Genomic DNA, 15,009 nt, shown 5'->3' on the forward strand with positions numbered 1-15,009 from the left:
AAGATCAGTCGGCAGTGTCACCGTTTTTAAACCTCTCGATATGCGTCACGGGCGTTCATATCAATGGTGTTCAATCCGACAAGTCCAATACGAGGCCTGGGCCGTAGAGTTGCTAACCTCGATCGACCCGCTTCACCTGCTGTCACCGGCGTTGCATCGACATCTACATCGACAATGGCACCTGCACTTCCACCGCGAGCACCTTCTCCTCTAGCTATGGGGACGAATTGGCGAGAAGGAATGTCACGATTGATACACCCGATGCGCGATCGAGATCCTACGGCGCGGGAGGTCAGCCGTTGGTCAAAGACGACGACAGAATCGGAAGCCTCTGAGGCCGTCGGACAACTGCCCTCTAAGAAGGCGAACGTTCTCAAGAAGAAGATGAAGCAGAACAGACAATCCAAGGATACCACAAACTCGAGTCCTGTTGACCGGTCTTACGATCCAGTCACGAAGAAGTTTTTGACCACCGGAGACATGGAGATGCCTCCAATGGCCGTCACTGGTCCTAAAGAGCCGAAATCTTTCTACGACTCTGCTTCTGACGACTCAAGCGAGGCTTCACCTGTAGTCCAGCGGGCAAGCAGTGTTCGTGTGGCCAGACCTCAGATTGTCCAACACAGCAATAACTCTGGTGGCTCTGTCCCAAAGCTATATGCTCCTCACTCTACAGCGATAGATGGCGAATCCTCCGCTTTCAAGATTTCCCAGGTTTCGAACAATATTCCTGGAATGAGTGATATTTCAGCATTGACAGCGCCTGATCAAGACGCAGACAAGCCCGTGAGCCTAGGTGGGCCGGCCGACGCACTCAAAGCTCTCGAAGGCTCGCCCACAGAATCGAGGGCCGAACAGAACGACACTATGAAAGAGACCGTGATCGAATACCCTAACACCCCAGGCCGGATCTCGGCCCTTTCCACCTTGCCTACGCCCCTGGGTGGCTTTGGCTCGGTCCGCATGCCTCGAACAGCAACCGGCACAACAACTTCAAGCGGGACGTACGTCTCACCACCGTCCATTGACGGCCTGCGCTCCAACCCTCCTACAGAATTGGACAAGCAACTCTCCCGCGCCATCTCAGCCCCTGTTCGCAACTCACGCCGCGTGACGATTCGCCCGGCAGACCTGGTCATCAACCGCGGCAACAACAACCACCAACTCTTCCGCGAGAATATTGTGAGCACACCCTACCCGGCTCGACATAGCAGTATCGGCGAGATTGACGAAGTCGCTCCTCTCTCAATCAAGAAAGACAAAGAAAAGGACAACAAGCCTGTCAAGAGTAGCAAGAGTCTGCGTCATACAGCTCGCCTTCTCTCGACCCGGAAGAAGTCCACCTCGGAGCAGAACGAGAACCCAGCACCCTCGACCCTCACACCCGACGAGCACGATGCTCTCGACGAAAAGGACCCTACCACCGTCCAAACCACCAAGGAAGGCCATGGCCAGCAGCCACCAGAGGTCCCATTGTCCACCAAGCCAGTCGTCCCAGTTCCACCGACGGCCAAGTCAGACCGCTTCCCATCGCCCGTGGCACCCGAGATCTTGTTTCTAGACCTGCGCCTAGCCCGCCACCCGTCCGCAAGAGTGACCATCGAAGTCGAAGTCACTGACAAAACAACCTTCGACGACGAGCAACTCTTCACCGCCATCCGAGCCGCATACAACGAGAAACTGCTGGGTATTACGCGCCAGTTATTCTGTGCACGCTCGTTGTCTTATGTGGGCCTCACTGACGCTGACGCCACCGCTGGAAGAGGTGTTGGACCATCGTCGTCGGGCTTGGGATTCGAGATCGACGGCGCTGATTTCATCCGCCACCTCTTACACCCACGCAGCGGCCGCCGTCGGAAGATGTGGCTCCTCTGGCTACGCAACATTCAGTCCACCGAGTCCCCAGTCACAAGACGTTCCAGGATGGCCATGTCGCGAGCCATGGCCATGGCAACCGCCACGGCGAACAACAATGAAAGCAGCCCGGACAGCCAGACTAGTCCCGTGTTCAGTTTCATCCACTCACGCAACAACAGTGGTGGTGGCGAGTTGGACCAGGTCCTTTCGAATCCGATGGCGGCGCCACTGACTTCCGTCTCCCTTCCAGCTACCTTCAGTGGCTCCGGAATGGGAAGTCTCAGAGTTTTTGCTCATCAACCGAGCATCAAGATCCCACGCATGCCCTTCCAACCATTGTCGTACCGAAGTGCTTTGTCCTCTCCTCGAGGTGGTGAAGCTGGTGGTGGTGCTGGTACTGGTCCACCGACGCTCTATCTACACTACACCTTCTCACTGCGCAAGATCGTCGGCATGTTGGGTCTGGTGTTATTCATGGCCGTCTTCACGAGCTTGATGTGGATTCTCTTTGGCCTTCCCGGGAGAGGTGCCGATCAGGGCAATGGCACCACCGTTGTGGAAGGAAGACCCTACACATTGAGTTGGAAACGCGATGCGCAGAGTCGTGTGGGCGTTGGACTGGTTATGGGCATTGTGGTTTTGTTGTTGGGATTGGTCGGTGAGGCGGTTTGGGTTTGGGCGAGTTGGGTTCTTATTTGACCGTACCTACCTGAGGTGCGTATACCGTGGTTGTCCCCGTGGGGTTTGCTGTTGGTAGCCTCGCTATGGGTTACTTTTGGAAGGCTTCACGCTCGTGGGCGGGCATGCGATATAATGACGAGCAGGTGCCAATAATGCACTACCTACCTACTACTAGTATTGACATTTGGTTCCTGTCGTCTATACCTAGATACGCGAGTATCCTTCGTGACTGTACCTTAATGACGACACACCTCTGTGCCCGTCCGAGCTGAACATGACGTACTAAGGTTCGGAGCATTCCTTGGTTATGTGACGTTTGTCTTGTCTTGTCTTGTCCTGACGTGTGCCCTGTCCTGAGGTCAGTATTTGTCCTGAGGTCAGTATTGACTTATAGGACCACTGGCAGTCGCTTCTCTACATTGGAGGTGTGAAATCCTCCGTAACCCGTACTACAGCCACCAAATCACTGCAGGTACCTACCAGGTACTCCGTAAATCAACTCTACGCCACCTACACCGACAGAAAACACTCTTCCCATACAAGGCCATACATACACCCAGGTTGGGTACTAGTATATTACTTCGCAATGGACAAAATCCAGTCTGCGATCACGGGCGACGCATACGACAAGCCAGCCATGACAAAGGACGGCGCCATGACCGTGCAAGATGCACCAGACGCACACACCGTCAAGGGAACATCGGCCGAAGGTACCGCGGCCGAGAACAAGTTGTCCGGCAACCCTGACGAGGTCCAAAACACCACGGGCAACAAAGCGGCAAACAAAGCGAAGGAGGCTGAGCAGAAGCACTAAGCAAGCATTAAGCAAGCATTACAACGGGATATACGCAGTACTACTGGTATGAAAAAAGCAAATGAAAGGTTTCGCTGTGGGCGGTGACAACAAATAGCTGGGGGAGACACCGACGGGAGCACAGGAACAACTACTAGTACCTCTAGAATACCAGCACTATAGTGGTGAACTCAGTTTTATGCTGGTAGATGGCGAGTACAAATACACGCTCGCAATGACTTCCATCTTTCTTGTGAAGCCTCACTACTACTCGATACAGCAAGGTAACCTCGGTTAGGGAGAGACCCGATTGGCGACAATTACTGTACGTAGTAAGCGAAACAGCCGAATCTGTGGCCTAGTCAGGAGTCGGATACCAAGATTTACGAGGTACCAGATTTGCCAAATCCCGGGTCACTAATTGCAAGCCCTGGTTGATCTACGAAGTATAACAACTGACATCCCATATCATTTCGTGTATCGTAAAGCACAGCCCGAGAATACAGGTACATAGGTAAGATACTCGAACATTTTCGTCACAGGCATGTTGGATAGCTGAGAGTAGTAGGTGTCAGCTAAGATTTCTGTCCTCCACCACACCAACACTTATGCTCTCCTTCTCGCTCTAATTGAACGACCACGTCCATCTTCCGAGAGCGCAGGTACATGCCTACTCTCTCCCTAACATCATCAAGATCGGCCGTCTGTGAGGCGATGACATGTATCACACCCACCACTGTAGGGTCTTCACCTCCATGCCCACATTTGCTGTCGCTATCTTTGTGAGAGTGGCCGTGGTGATGGTGACCATGACCATGAGAATGACCATGATGATGGCCAGGTTCCTTCTTGATATCCTCGAGCCAGAATTTCGGCACCGTATAGCCCACAACGCCTCGAAGTTCGGCTACCCCACTGAGTATGCCACGGAGATTGTACTCGATGTCTGAATTCAATGATAACAGCAAAGTTTTTGTCGTCGTCGTGACCAAGGGAATCGTGGACGCGAAGATAAGAATGGCGATGAGACACGATGCTAGCGGGTCCCATCCGCTCCACCCAGTCCATCGGACGAGAAGGGTCGATCCGACCACGGCTAGCGAACCGAGTGCGTCGGCCATGATATGGAGATAAATGCCTTGCATGTTCTCGCTTCCGTGATGGTGCCCGCCTGCAGCTTTCTTGCCCTTCATTGGGGAAGCTGAGGCGGTCAATGGAGTATCCGAGTCAGTATGGCTATGTGTATGCTTGTGGTCATGATCATGGTCGTGGTCGTGGCTCACATGGCTGTCCCCATGACCATGGTCGTGTCCATGATCGTGCAGACCATGGAACGCGAAAATACCGACCAGGTTTACAAAAAGACCGAGAGTACTGACAAGTAGAAGCTCCGTCGTTCTGCTGACATCTGCACCAGTGAACAACCGCTCGATCGCTTCGTAAATAATCTCGACGCTGATGAGCATGAGAAAGATGCCATTTCCCAGGCCAGCAAGAGTATCGACTTTCCCATAGCCATAGGGAAATTTAAGGCTAGGAGGCCATTTGCTCATGACAGCAGCACAAACACCGACCAGCAAAGCCACGCAGTCGAAGAACATGTGTATGCTGTCACTGATCAATCCCAGAGATCCTGTCAAGACACCATAAGTGGATTGGACCACCATGAAGCACAAATTGAGAATCATGAAATAAAAGATCCTCCGCGAATCGCTGTCTGCGAGGATGCCATGCAGGAGAGAGTATCTTTCGGTTGAATGTAACAGCAGCTGCGTACCCTTGGAGAAATTCCGCTGGAATGTAGGTCTTGATGTGCCTGTAGGAGATGTGTATGCAATCTGCTCTGAATCCCTCCTCTTTGACACAAACTGCGAGCCGGAGAGATCGAGGCTGGGAGCAGGGCTGACACGCTGATGAAGCTGCGTGTCGACCGGAGGAGGGCGGTGCATGTCGCTCGTGTTCATGACCGATTCTGAGGGTATTCGCGCCAGAGGGAAAGGCGCAGTCAGGCGGCTTCCTGCTCGATTTCTTTGGTGCGAGCGCGAATGTGAGTGGGAGTGAGAAGGTGCATGTGAATGGCCATGATTGCAGTTGTCTGTCGCAGCCACAGGCAGAGTAAACGTCGCACTCATGTTCCTTTCAGGCGATTGCGAAGGAAGAGGCACTTGTCCGTCCGATTCGACATTCAGCTCCGTGGTTGAAAAGGCGCGTTGGTACCTCTGGTACAACGATCTCGGGCTGGTAAAGTCCTCGAAAACGGAGGATGGGTGAAGTTGCAAAGCTTGTTAGAAGGGCGCCGGTGGTCCGTGCTACCCAGAGGCTTCCGATGAGACCTCACTGGTGTCCTAAGTAGTACTGTAAATTGGAAGACTGGACGAGGCGCAGGCGGGAGTTGAGTTGAGGTGAGTGTCTGGGGAAGATTAGCTAGAATTGATCACGACAGGCATGTTCCTTTAGCCTAGTGAGGTTCGATGAACCCCTTGGCCTCGCTAAGAGTTGACAGCATACCGAGAGTCCGAGAGTTCAAGTTGCACCCACCCGGCACAGACGTTTTTCTCTGGTGGGAAGTGGTGGAAGTGGAACACAGGTCCAGCTGCATGGCGCATGTGTTTGCGGATCAGCGAGCGCCAGAGCCAAGGGGGTGCGGTGCCTGTGTGGTGCCCTGTGTGGTGCCTGTTGGTGCCTGAGTCGCGCCTAGTGAAGCCCCTTTTTTCGAGATCCGGCGCCTAACCGAATCCGTCTCTTAGACGTCACTGAATCGCTGGTCTTCATGTGAAAGGTCGTGGCTGTGAAAGGTGTCTTCTATGCCCACCACATCTCGCGAAGATAGACGCCAACGAGGCTCCTTTGGGCACAATCGACAGACACCATAATGCTGTTGACCCTGCTGGTGATCATTTCCACCTTAATCACAGTGGTCTTGTTGCTTGCTCCCTCTCAACGAGATCCGGCCGATCAAAAATGCACCGTCCAAGTCGTGGTCCTTGGCGATCTGGGCCGAAGTCCCCGGATGCAGTATCATGCTCTAAGCATAGCTGATCATGGAGGATCTGTCCATCTCGTCGGCTATCGAGGTATTTCTGTTGAAATGGTGACATATTAGAAGACTCTGACAAAAGCGTAGACACAGAACCATTGCCAGAGCTGGTTGCACATTCCAATGTGACTATCGTGCCACTACCACCTGCACCACGCGTACTACAAACAAGCAACAAGCTTCTGTTTCTGGCCTTTGGGCCGGTAAAGGTACTACTGCAGACATGGCATCTCTGGCGTACCTTGGGTTACTCCGTTCCAGCCTCGAAGTGGATGCTGGTCCAGGTAGGCAACTAGTAATCTCTTCAATACTTGCACTGACATGATATGGCTCATAGAATCCACCTTCTATTCCCACCCTCCTGGTTGTCACGATCATTTGCTTTTTCCGAAACACAAGACTAGTCGTAGACTGGCACAACTTTGGCTATTCCATCTTAGCCCTTAAACTGGGATTCGGTCATCCCATGGTTAAAGCGTCGAAATTGTACGAGACCGTCCTTGCAAGAGCCGCCAATGCCAACTTCACCGTCACGAACGCCATGGCTACAGTCCTCAAGTCGGACATGGCAATCGGAGCACCAATTCTGACTCTTCATGACCGGCCAGCGAATCTGTATCAGCCTCTTGCGGATTCAGAGCGCATCGCGTTCCTGCAGAGATATACACCTTTGTCAGAACATTTTAATGCCATCATCGACAGAAAAGTAAGGCTCGTTGTCTCGTCAACGTCTTGGACGGCAGACGAAGATTTTGGACTTTTCCTGGACGCCCTTTGCAGCTACTCGGCGAGCGCTACATCTTCTCATCCTCAGCTACCAGAACTTGCCGTGGTCATCACTGGTAAAGGTCCGCTCAAACAGCATTACCTGGATAAGATTCAGAAGCTACGCAGTGGTGACGCCCTGGAGATGGTCAACATCTACACCGACTGGCTCTCATTCGAAGATTATGCTCTCCTACTAGGATCGGCAGATCTGGGTGTGTCCTTGCACACAAGTAGCAGCGGAGTTGATCTGCCGATGAAAGTGGTCGACATGTTTGGAGCCGGTCTTCCTGTGGCAGGCTGGAGCAAATTTCCAGCATGGCCAGAACTGGTCACCGAGAACGTGAACGGCAGGGGTTTCGACAGTGCTGAGGGACTGGCTGATATCCTGCGCGAAGTACTCGATCCCGACTCCAAGCAACTCGTGCTCCTTCGAGAGGGTGCAAGACTCGAAAGCAAGCACCGGTGGGATTCTGAGTGGGATCGAGTGGCTGGCAAAGTCCTTGGTCTCGTGTCATGACTTACGTCGACGAGCCAGACGATTTCTTGTTGATGTCCGGTTATCGGTTCAAGAGTGACGGCTTAGAATGGTCAACGGTGTCTCTCCCCGCGACCTTACAAGTAACGACGGAAAATTCCGAAGCAGATAACATATCGAGGACGGTTCGCTGACTCCTTCCCGACAACGATTCAACAGCAGCCTACATGATGTTTCAGCCTTGCACGCTCAGTCCTACAGAACAACGACGGTGCAGCGGGTCGAAATGCCCGTGCTTTTTGAAAGATCACAACCTTCGCGGCAACTTATCTCGATCATGCTTGCCCACGGAGTTCCCCGTCCATATGGGTCCTGTCGGTCAGGCTCTCCGAATACTCCCAAGCGAACAGTTCAGACCATCCATATTCTTACAAGGACCATCATGTCCGAACTAGCCGGTGCCGGGAACCAAGGTCTGAATATAGTCGCCGCCTATGCAAAAGGACGGGATGGATTCAAGCAACAGTCAGCGCGCACCACTCCGGTCAGTGCTGGCGGACGCCAAGTGACACGGAAGAGCCCGCTATACTTGTCTGGGGATAAAGTCTTAGTTATCCCTCCTCGACCTCCCTACCTTGCTGAGAGAGAATTTCTAAGAACCGTGTGGTGTGAGAACAGCCAAACAATCGCACCAGCGATAGTACCACGTCGACTTCGCACAACCACCAACACCTGTGATACCGAGGAATATATCTCGTAAAATATGGGAGAATTTATAGTGGTAAGTACCAAGGATCTTTTTAGGCGAATGTTTGGGCGTTTCCCGTGTTTATATCAATGTCTGCTTCCCAAATCTGGAAGGCGGTGTATGAGGAAACCTCACAGCCAGTGTCCAACTCGGTTTGGAGCATAGTTGACTGATGGCGTACGTTTTGCAGCAAGCAAGGCGACTTGCATTCGAGTCAAAGAAACCGACCGAGCATCTACCAGCGGCTCGTGTCAAGCGACTATCCCGCTCAGCTCCACTGTCACTCTTTATTGAAGCCTTAGAACAGGATGGCTGTGTGATTATCAAGGATTTTACGGATGAGGCCACGTTGAGGCAAGCAGATGAAGAAGTCAGACCTTTCCTGGGAGACGAGGACGAAGGCGCAGTAGTTGGTGGTAGGTTTTCCTTTTTCTAGCATGCGTTCCGATCTCTGACATAGTCCCAGCCTTGCAAGGCAAGACCAAGACAGTAACACGGCTCATTGGCCGGAGTCCAACCGTGCGTGAAAAGTTCTTCGCCGACCCGATCTACCAAAACCTCTGCGAGCGTTTCCTGGCACTGAATACAACGCACTGGTACGGAGATAAACCCTTGACGACGACCAGCCATCCACTGCTGTCAATCTCAATTACCTTTGACATCCCACCTGGAACATCCGCTCAAGGCCTCCATCGGGACGACAAGAACCATCACGCACGTCACACCAGAGTAAAGTCCTACGAAAATGGTCGAGACATGCTGCTGGGCCTGTTTGTACCAGCGTGCAACACATCAAAAGCGAATGGCGCCACAAGAGTTGTGCCAGGTAGCCACCTATGGGGTGACGATATGCCAGACTTTGGTGCCGACGGTAGCCAAGGCGTAGTAGATGCTGAGATGCAGATGGGTGAAGCATTCATCATGTTGGGCTCACTATACCACGGTGGCGGCGCATACGACAAGCCGCTAGGCACTGCGAAGGAAGGGCAACGAGAAAGCAGGACCGTCCATGCCATGTTTTCATGCACCGGAGTGCATAGACAGGAAGAAATTTCATTCTTGTCCTACCCGATTGAGGAGGTGAAGACCTATTCGAAAATTGTGCAAGAACGCCTTGGCTGGAAGCAGAGTGAGCCAAACCTGGGCTGGGTGGACCTGAAGAGCCCAGAATTTCTCCTGACGACCTGAACGGCGGTAACCATGGCTTTCAGAGGCCAAAATCAAGCGTCTATGCTGGGTCCAAGGACGGTGCAGCTGAACCGCAGCACGCCGCTTCCGGCTGCCTCTTCGCGCTTGATGAACGGAAGTGGTCCCATATTCAGTGCTTTCTCACTCAACACATCTTCATCCTCTCCGAGCTGTCCAAGATCGACCGGGCCTTTCCTTCTACCTTCCAATTCCCATAGATGGCCATCCTTACCCTTGACGAAAGCAATGAAAGCATGGCCAGGATCCTCGCCCAAAGGAGGAGCCGTGCTGTCGCCTGCCTGTGCAGCGGTGGCGTGAGCTTTCTCCAAAACATCTGAGTCATGAAGATATTGGGCCCTCTCTGTTGGTGGGAGGGGTAGTGCTTCCTTTACAAACTTATCGAGGTCACTGTCGCGCTGAATGAGATCGGCGGCAGTTCCATTGGTAATGCAATGCAAGAGTCCTATTAGCCCACAAGCATGGTGAATCGTCTGATAGTAGAACATGACGGGCTCATCAGGTCCTGAGCCTTGATAGTCTGGTTCTGCCTCATTCACTCGGGCATAGTATGCCTCACTGTGCTCTGTACATGGGTAGATGAATAGAAGGGCATTTGCCGGTCTGGGGAGGATTGCCACCAAATCCGGTTCCGTCAGGCTATATGCATCTTGAAAAGCAAGCGTTGATGAGAGACCTAGTTCATGTGCCAACTTGGTCATAACTTCAGGGTTATTCTCTGGATGGGGAGTCAGTGGTTTGTGTAGCAAAAGGCACACCTACAGGTGATTGAGGCTCCTTACCAAGGGGAATATACGTCTTCTGAGCCATTGTAGGGAAAGTAAGATTGCAGCAGTGTCTTCTGGTAGTATTGAATGAGACGAGTGGTAACCTCGTCGATGGCAGTGCTTTCGTGCATCAGGTAGTCGAGGTCGTCCGGCAAGGCTGCCTTGCGTGACGCAGCCCAATCGAGGCTCACCAGGCTAACCGCCAGGATCCCTCACATCCCTGTCACATTTCCTCTGACGCGGAGAATTATTCGCAACGCAAAACATGTGATACAAGCTGCATATCAGATGCTTTAGATTCACTTTCTCAAGGCTTCTACGGATCACGGTGTCGACGCAAATACATTCATCATCCTCTGCGGACTGAGTGAAAATCCTCCATCGATGCCTGATCCAAGGAGCTTCATCCTCTGAGCATGTCAATGAGCTCTTGACCACTCCACCGTTTCCTTTCCTCATATGCGAGCCATCCTGCCTGGCCGACCCCAGTCGAAGCGGCAGGCTCTCAGTACTGCGCATTGGGATGGCCTCCGTCTTGTTGTGAGTGTCCCTCCCTGTGTTGTCTCAAGTCCAATTCCAACCGGAAATACAGGCCTACGTCTCCGGCAATGCCGCCGTCGTCCTCAGCGGGCCCCAGACCATCCTCCAAACAATCTACGTCGATACTGTCGAGTCCCTCGCTGCGATAGCCATTGATGAGGCGACCGGCCGAATAACCCTCTGCGATGCCGAACACGTATACATCTACAGGCCCGTCGGGCGAGAAGAGGGTGTTATCAGATGGGTACAAATACATGAATTGACGCACATAAACGACATCCAAGTGACTTCGTTGTCTTGGGGCTCGTCAGAGGAACTGCTGGTTGGCGGCACAAGGCTGGTTCTCTGGTTCATCCCGGAAACAGGCTCTCCCAGAATCACCTGGGAAGAAGACCTTGCCTATCCGACTGCCCTTGCATCTCTGTCACCGGACAGCAGCCTCATTGCTTCAGTCGGACAGTATGACAGACTCGTCAAGATCTGGAGGAGGCTTTCGTACGAGGCCGAAAGTGCCAGGTTCGATGTCTCCTACCTACCACATCCAGCGGCGGTCACGAACTTACACTGGCGAAAACCATGGTATCTAGAACAGAATCTGGATAACCTTCTATATACCTTCTGCTCGGACAACCACATCCGGGCATGGACGACGTTTGATCCTCACGCACTATCATTTTTGCAACAAGTGGGCGACATTGACATGAATGCATCCATACAACCACGGAGGTTGAGTGTGAACTCCATGAGCACTAAACGCTATGCATTCATCATCGACAGTCGAGACTTCTCGATAGCCACCGAACAGGCCGTACAAACATCCAGCCCTGGCACTCGAGATCATGCACTCGAGCATCTAATCGAAATTGCCAACCGGAGCCCCGAGATCTGTATCGTTCTTGACGGACTTGGCCATATGTCAGTATGGGGCCTAGAGAACGCTGGCTACAAAAATAAAATCTCGTCTGTCTTTCACGTCAGCCATGTGGACGGGCTGAATATCCACGTTCCGCAATTGAGTGATCCTCTGGAAGACTATGTCCAGTTCTGCATTTTTGCGGGCGGCGCAACCCGTTCGTCTTTGTCGATATTACTACACTCCTTTGCTGGCGACATCGACTGGTACGACAGTCAGATCACACACCTATTCGATACCGCCATCAGAAAAGATCGCACACGATTAATATCATCCCTGGCCGGCCATAGCGCTCCCATACACCGGATCGTCCGCAATCTTGCAGGCAATATCATGCTTTCTGCAACGGATGAAGGCCAAGCGAGCGTTTGGCAGCATTCTGGAGACGACAACACCGCGGCGCTACTTCGCCGGAGCTCCTTGGCGGTCGGGGCTGATATCAAGGATGCCATTGTGCTATCCCGGGGAAGATATGCGGCGGTCTTGACCACACATAGCCTCGAACTGTGGGATGTCCGACATGCCAAGGCCAACCGACTTGGTACGTTGGAACTCGATACACGGCGCATACCAGAGCGTATCACTCAAAGTCGGGTTTCGAGTGAACGAGCACTGACGAGTCGTGTAATTGTTGGCTATGTCCCGGACGGAATGGCAGAAGCTTGGGAATTCCTCTTGCCAGTGAAAGATGGTGCGTCGAACGTGAGCAATGGCTTTCACGAGATGATACGGCCCCTTGGAGATGTGAAACTGCATGTCCAGAATCGGTTCAACTCCAGAGTTTCGATATGCGACAACATGAGCACGAATGACCGTCCTGCTGATCCTCGCGCAACCAATGCATTGGGTTTTACTGCAGCCTTAGCCAAAAATCGTTCGCTCGAAATGGTCAAATCTCAGGAAGAGCCTGATTCGAACAAGCCTTTTTTGTTCTCCGGAGCCCTATTTGACACCAACATAGAGAAGCCTACGGCCATGAGCGCCAGCGGATACGGCAAGATCGTGGTGGTCAACGATGATAGTACGAGCCTTAGCATCTGGGACGCCAAAACAGGCTCCTGGGAGTACCAGCATGAGTTAGATGGGACCGACACCATCAAAACATTTGCGTGGGCCGTCTCGCCTCAGGGTCAAGCCCTCCTGGCTGTGTGCTTCGACTATCATATCGTTGTCCTTTGTCAGATCAGATATCCCTATCCGAGGCTCGAAAATGCATGGGTGGACCTGCGACATATTCGAATAAGAGACTTTACAACCCATCGGGTCGGTGACTTGTGCTGGCTTAGAAGCGGTGACCTGGTCGTAGGTTCGGGTATCCAGCTATTGGTCTTCAAAGGCTACGCAAAGAGTCATCACAACGAGAACGCCGAACCCCTAAAAGATGTTGAAAGGCGAATTTCGACTGATTCTGCATTTGATGTGATGTCGCTGGTCAACGCGGTATTGCCCATATTTCATCCGACGATTATCTCTTTGTTGACTGCTATTGGAGGATTGATAACTTGCAGACATATCATCCTTCGCCTGCAGCGCAAACTGAAATTCTTCAGCGAAGGTGACAGCTTGCCGAGCTTCCTGGATCTTCCACTGGACAACATCATGAACAAAGACTCATTAGATCAACCCTATGGCAACTCAAACCGTCTATCAAACGGGGTCAATGGCAATGTCGAAGAACAATCTATCTCGGAAATTTCTGACAACTTGCTCGAGAATCTGAAGAAGCAGGAGCTGCGGCAGCTGAATCCAACAGAGCAGACCCGACTCATCAAGCAAATCGAGGCATGCTGCTGCTTGGAGAAACAAGAGCACTCTGTCGATATTAATGGTCAGCGCTATCTTCAGGCGTTATTTACTTCCGATGACACGCAGGTGTCCTGGAGCGCCATCGTGTTTGCATCTCTGAGCACGTCGCAGGAGGTCCTGGTAGACATTGTAACACGATTCCACGGTGGGAAATTGACATGGGAGGCTGCACAAAAGTCAGGTCTCTTCTACTGGCTATCCGACCTAGAATCTCTGCGCCTGCAGATGGAAAACGTTGGCCGCGCTGAATTCACCAAGCGTGAAGATCGCAATCCGGCCGACTGCTCACTGTACTATCTGGCGCTGAAAAAGAAGAACGTCCTTCAAGGTCTTTGGCGGATGACGGTTGGAGTCCGAGAAAGAGAAAACACACTCAAGCTTTTGGCCAACAACTTCCACGAGCCAAGATGGAAGTCGACGGCATTGAAGAACGCTTACGCCCTTCTCAGTAAGCGGCGCTTCCATTATGCTGCAGCATTCTTCTTGCTTGCTGACAGCCTCTGGGATGCGGTGAACGTGTGTATTCACCAGCTAAAGGATGTCCAGCTCGCCATCGCCATTGCACGGGTATACAACGCAGAATCAGGTTCGTCAATCTTGACCAGATTAGTAGAGCAGGCCATCCTGCCACGAGCCGTGGAAAGCGAACAGGGTAGATGGATGGCTAGTTGGGCATATTCAATCCTCAGTCGCCCGGAAGAGGCGATCCAGGTCCTCGTTCATCCTGTTCACACAGTGGTGGGAATGCCACTGGACAAAGTCGAGGGAACTATGGTTGGATCGCTCAGTTACACAGCCAATGACCCTTTGCTGGCGGTTTTGTATCAGCAACTGCGCGCGCAGTTCGTCAAGCAGAACAAATGGCGTAACGTCGTCAGCGGCAAAAGTGAATGGTCCTTTGTCATGCGCTGCGTGCGCCAGTATATGCGTATGGGCTGCGACGTGCTTGCTCTGGCATTGGTTCGAGACTGGGAGTTTGTGCAGGAGAGTCGGGACTTTGGGCCTGTGCGGTCGGAAGAACCTGCTCCCGGGGGACCCGGTTCGCCAAAGTTGCAATTGCAGAGGCGAAAGACATTTTTCGAGCTCGAGAAAGAGGAAGACGAGGAGAACAGGCCAAAGGTCCAGCCGGAGAAGAAGCCGCCGCCTCCACCTACCCAGTTTGTGGAACCGAGTGCGAATAGTTTGTTGGATAATTTTGGCTTCTGAGAAGGCTGAGTACCTAGGTAGTACAGTAAGGGAAGCCTGTTTGGATGTGGTTGTACTGTATCATTCTAACGTTTAGTGATTGCGGGTTATGGCCCTTTATCATGTCCTTTCTACACGGAGTACTGCTATTTTCTTGGTGTTCCCTTTTCCCTTTTCCCTTTTCCCTTTTCAGGGTTCGCCATAAAGGTACCCTTGGATGGTGACAGTTGTCT

General features: G+C 52.4%; 7 protein-coding genes across 7 annotated transcripts; 5 read left to right on the forward strand and 2 right to left on the reverse strand.

Moving 5' to 3' along the window:
* Positions 1-63: 63 nt before the first annotated feature.
* PV05_08959 (uncharacterized protein) lies at positions 64-2,556 on the forward strand (the record flags this gene model as incomplete). Its single annotated transcript, XM_013458510.1, has 1 exon — positions 64-2,556. One exon carries the CDS (start codon positions 64-66, stop codon positions 2,554-2,556), a length of 2,493 nt encoding a protein of 830 aa, XP_013313964.1.
* A 568-nt stretch (positions 2,557-3,124) lies between these two features.
* Positions 3,125-3,352, forward strand: PV05_08960 (uncharacterized protein; the record flags this gene model as incomplete). The annotated part of the gene is made up of 1 exon (XM_013458511.1): positions 3,125-3,352. The coding sequence occupies one exon, from the start codon at positions 3,125-3,127 to the stop codon at positions 3,350-3,352; it is 228 nt and encodes a 75-aa protein (XP_013313965.1).
* A 356-nt stretch (positions 3,353-3,708) lies between these two features.
* On the reverse strand, positions 3,709-5,839 carry PV05_08961 (uncharacterized protein). Its single transcript, XM_013458512.1, has one exon. It carries the CDS (start codon positions 5,461-5,463, stop codon positions 3,907-3,909), a length of 1,557 nt encoding a protein of 518 aa, XP_013313966.1. The 5' UTR covers positions 5,464-5,839; the 3' UTR covers positions 3,709-3,906.
* A 364-nt stretch (positions 5,840-6,203) lies between these two features.
* PV05_08962 (uncharacterized protein) lies at positions 6,204-7,653 on the forward strand (the record flags this gene model as incomplete). The annotated part of the gene is made up of 3 exons (XM_013458513.1): positions 6,204-6,405; positions 6,456-6,652; positions 6,706-7,653. 3 exons carry the CDS (start codon positions 6,204-6,206, stop codon positions 7,651-7,653), a joined length of 1,347 nt encoding a protein of 448 aa, XP_013313967.1.
* Positions 7,654-8,053: 400 nt separating this feature from the next.
* On the forward strand, positions 8,054-9,547 carry PV05_08963 (uncharacterized protein; the record flags this gene model as incomplete). The annotated part of the gene is made up of 3 exons (XM_013458514.1): positions 8,054-8,155; positions 8,550-8,775; positions 8,826-9,547. The coding sequence occupies 3 exons, from the start codon at positions 8,054-8,056 to the stop codon at positions 9,545-9,547; spliced, it is 1,050 nt and encodes a 349-aa protein (XP_013313968.1).
* Positions 9,375-10,471, reverse strand: PV05_08964 (uncharacterized protein). The gene is made up of 2 exons (XM_013458515.1): positions 10,348-10,471; positions 9,375-10,283 (listed from the first exon to the last, which is right to left on the reverse strand). The coding sequence occupies exons 1-2, from the start codon at positions 10,373-10,375 to the stop codon at positions 9,580-9,582; spliced, it is 732 nt and encodes a 243-aa protein (XP_013313969.1). The 5' UTR covers positions 10,376-10,471; the 3' UTR covers positions 9,375-9,579.
* A 130-nt stretch (positions 10,472-10,601) lies between these two features.
* PV05_08965 (uncharacterized protein) lies at positions 10,602-14,916 on the forward strand. Its single transcript, XM_013458516.1, has 2 exons — positions 10,602-10,872; positions 10,925-14,916. Exons 1-2 carry the CDS (start codon positions 10,792-10,794, stop codon positions 14,795-14,797), a joined length of 3,954 nt encoding a protein of 1,317 aa, XP_013313970.1. The 5' UTR covers positions 10,602-10,791; the 3' UTR covers positions 14,798-14,916.
* Positions 14,917-15,009: the final 93 nt, after the last annotated feature.

The sequence above is a fragment of the Exophiala xenobiotica genome (assembly GCF_000835505.1).
Source record: "Exophiala xenobiotica strain CBS 118157 unplaced genomic scaffold supercont1.5, whole genome shotgun sequence".
NCBI lineage: Eukaryota > Fungi > Ascomycota > Eurotiomycetes > Chaetothyriales > Herpotrichiellaceae > Exophiala > Exophiala xenobiotica.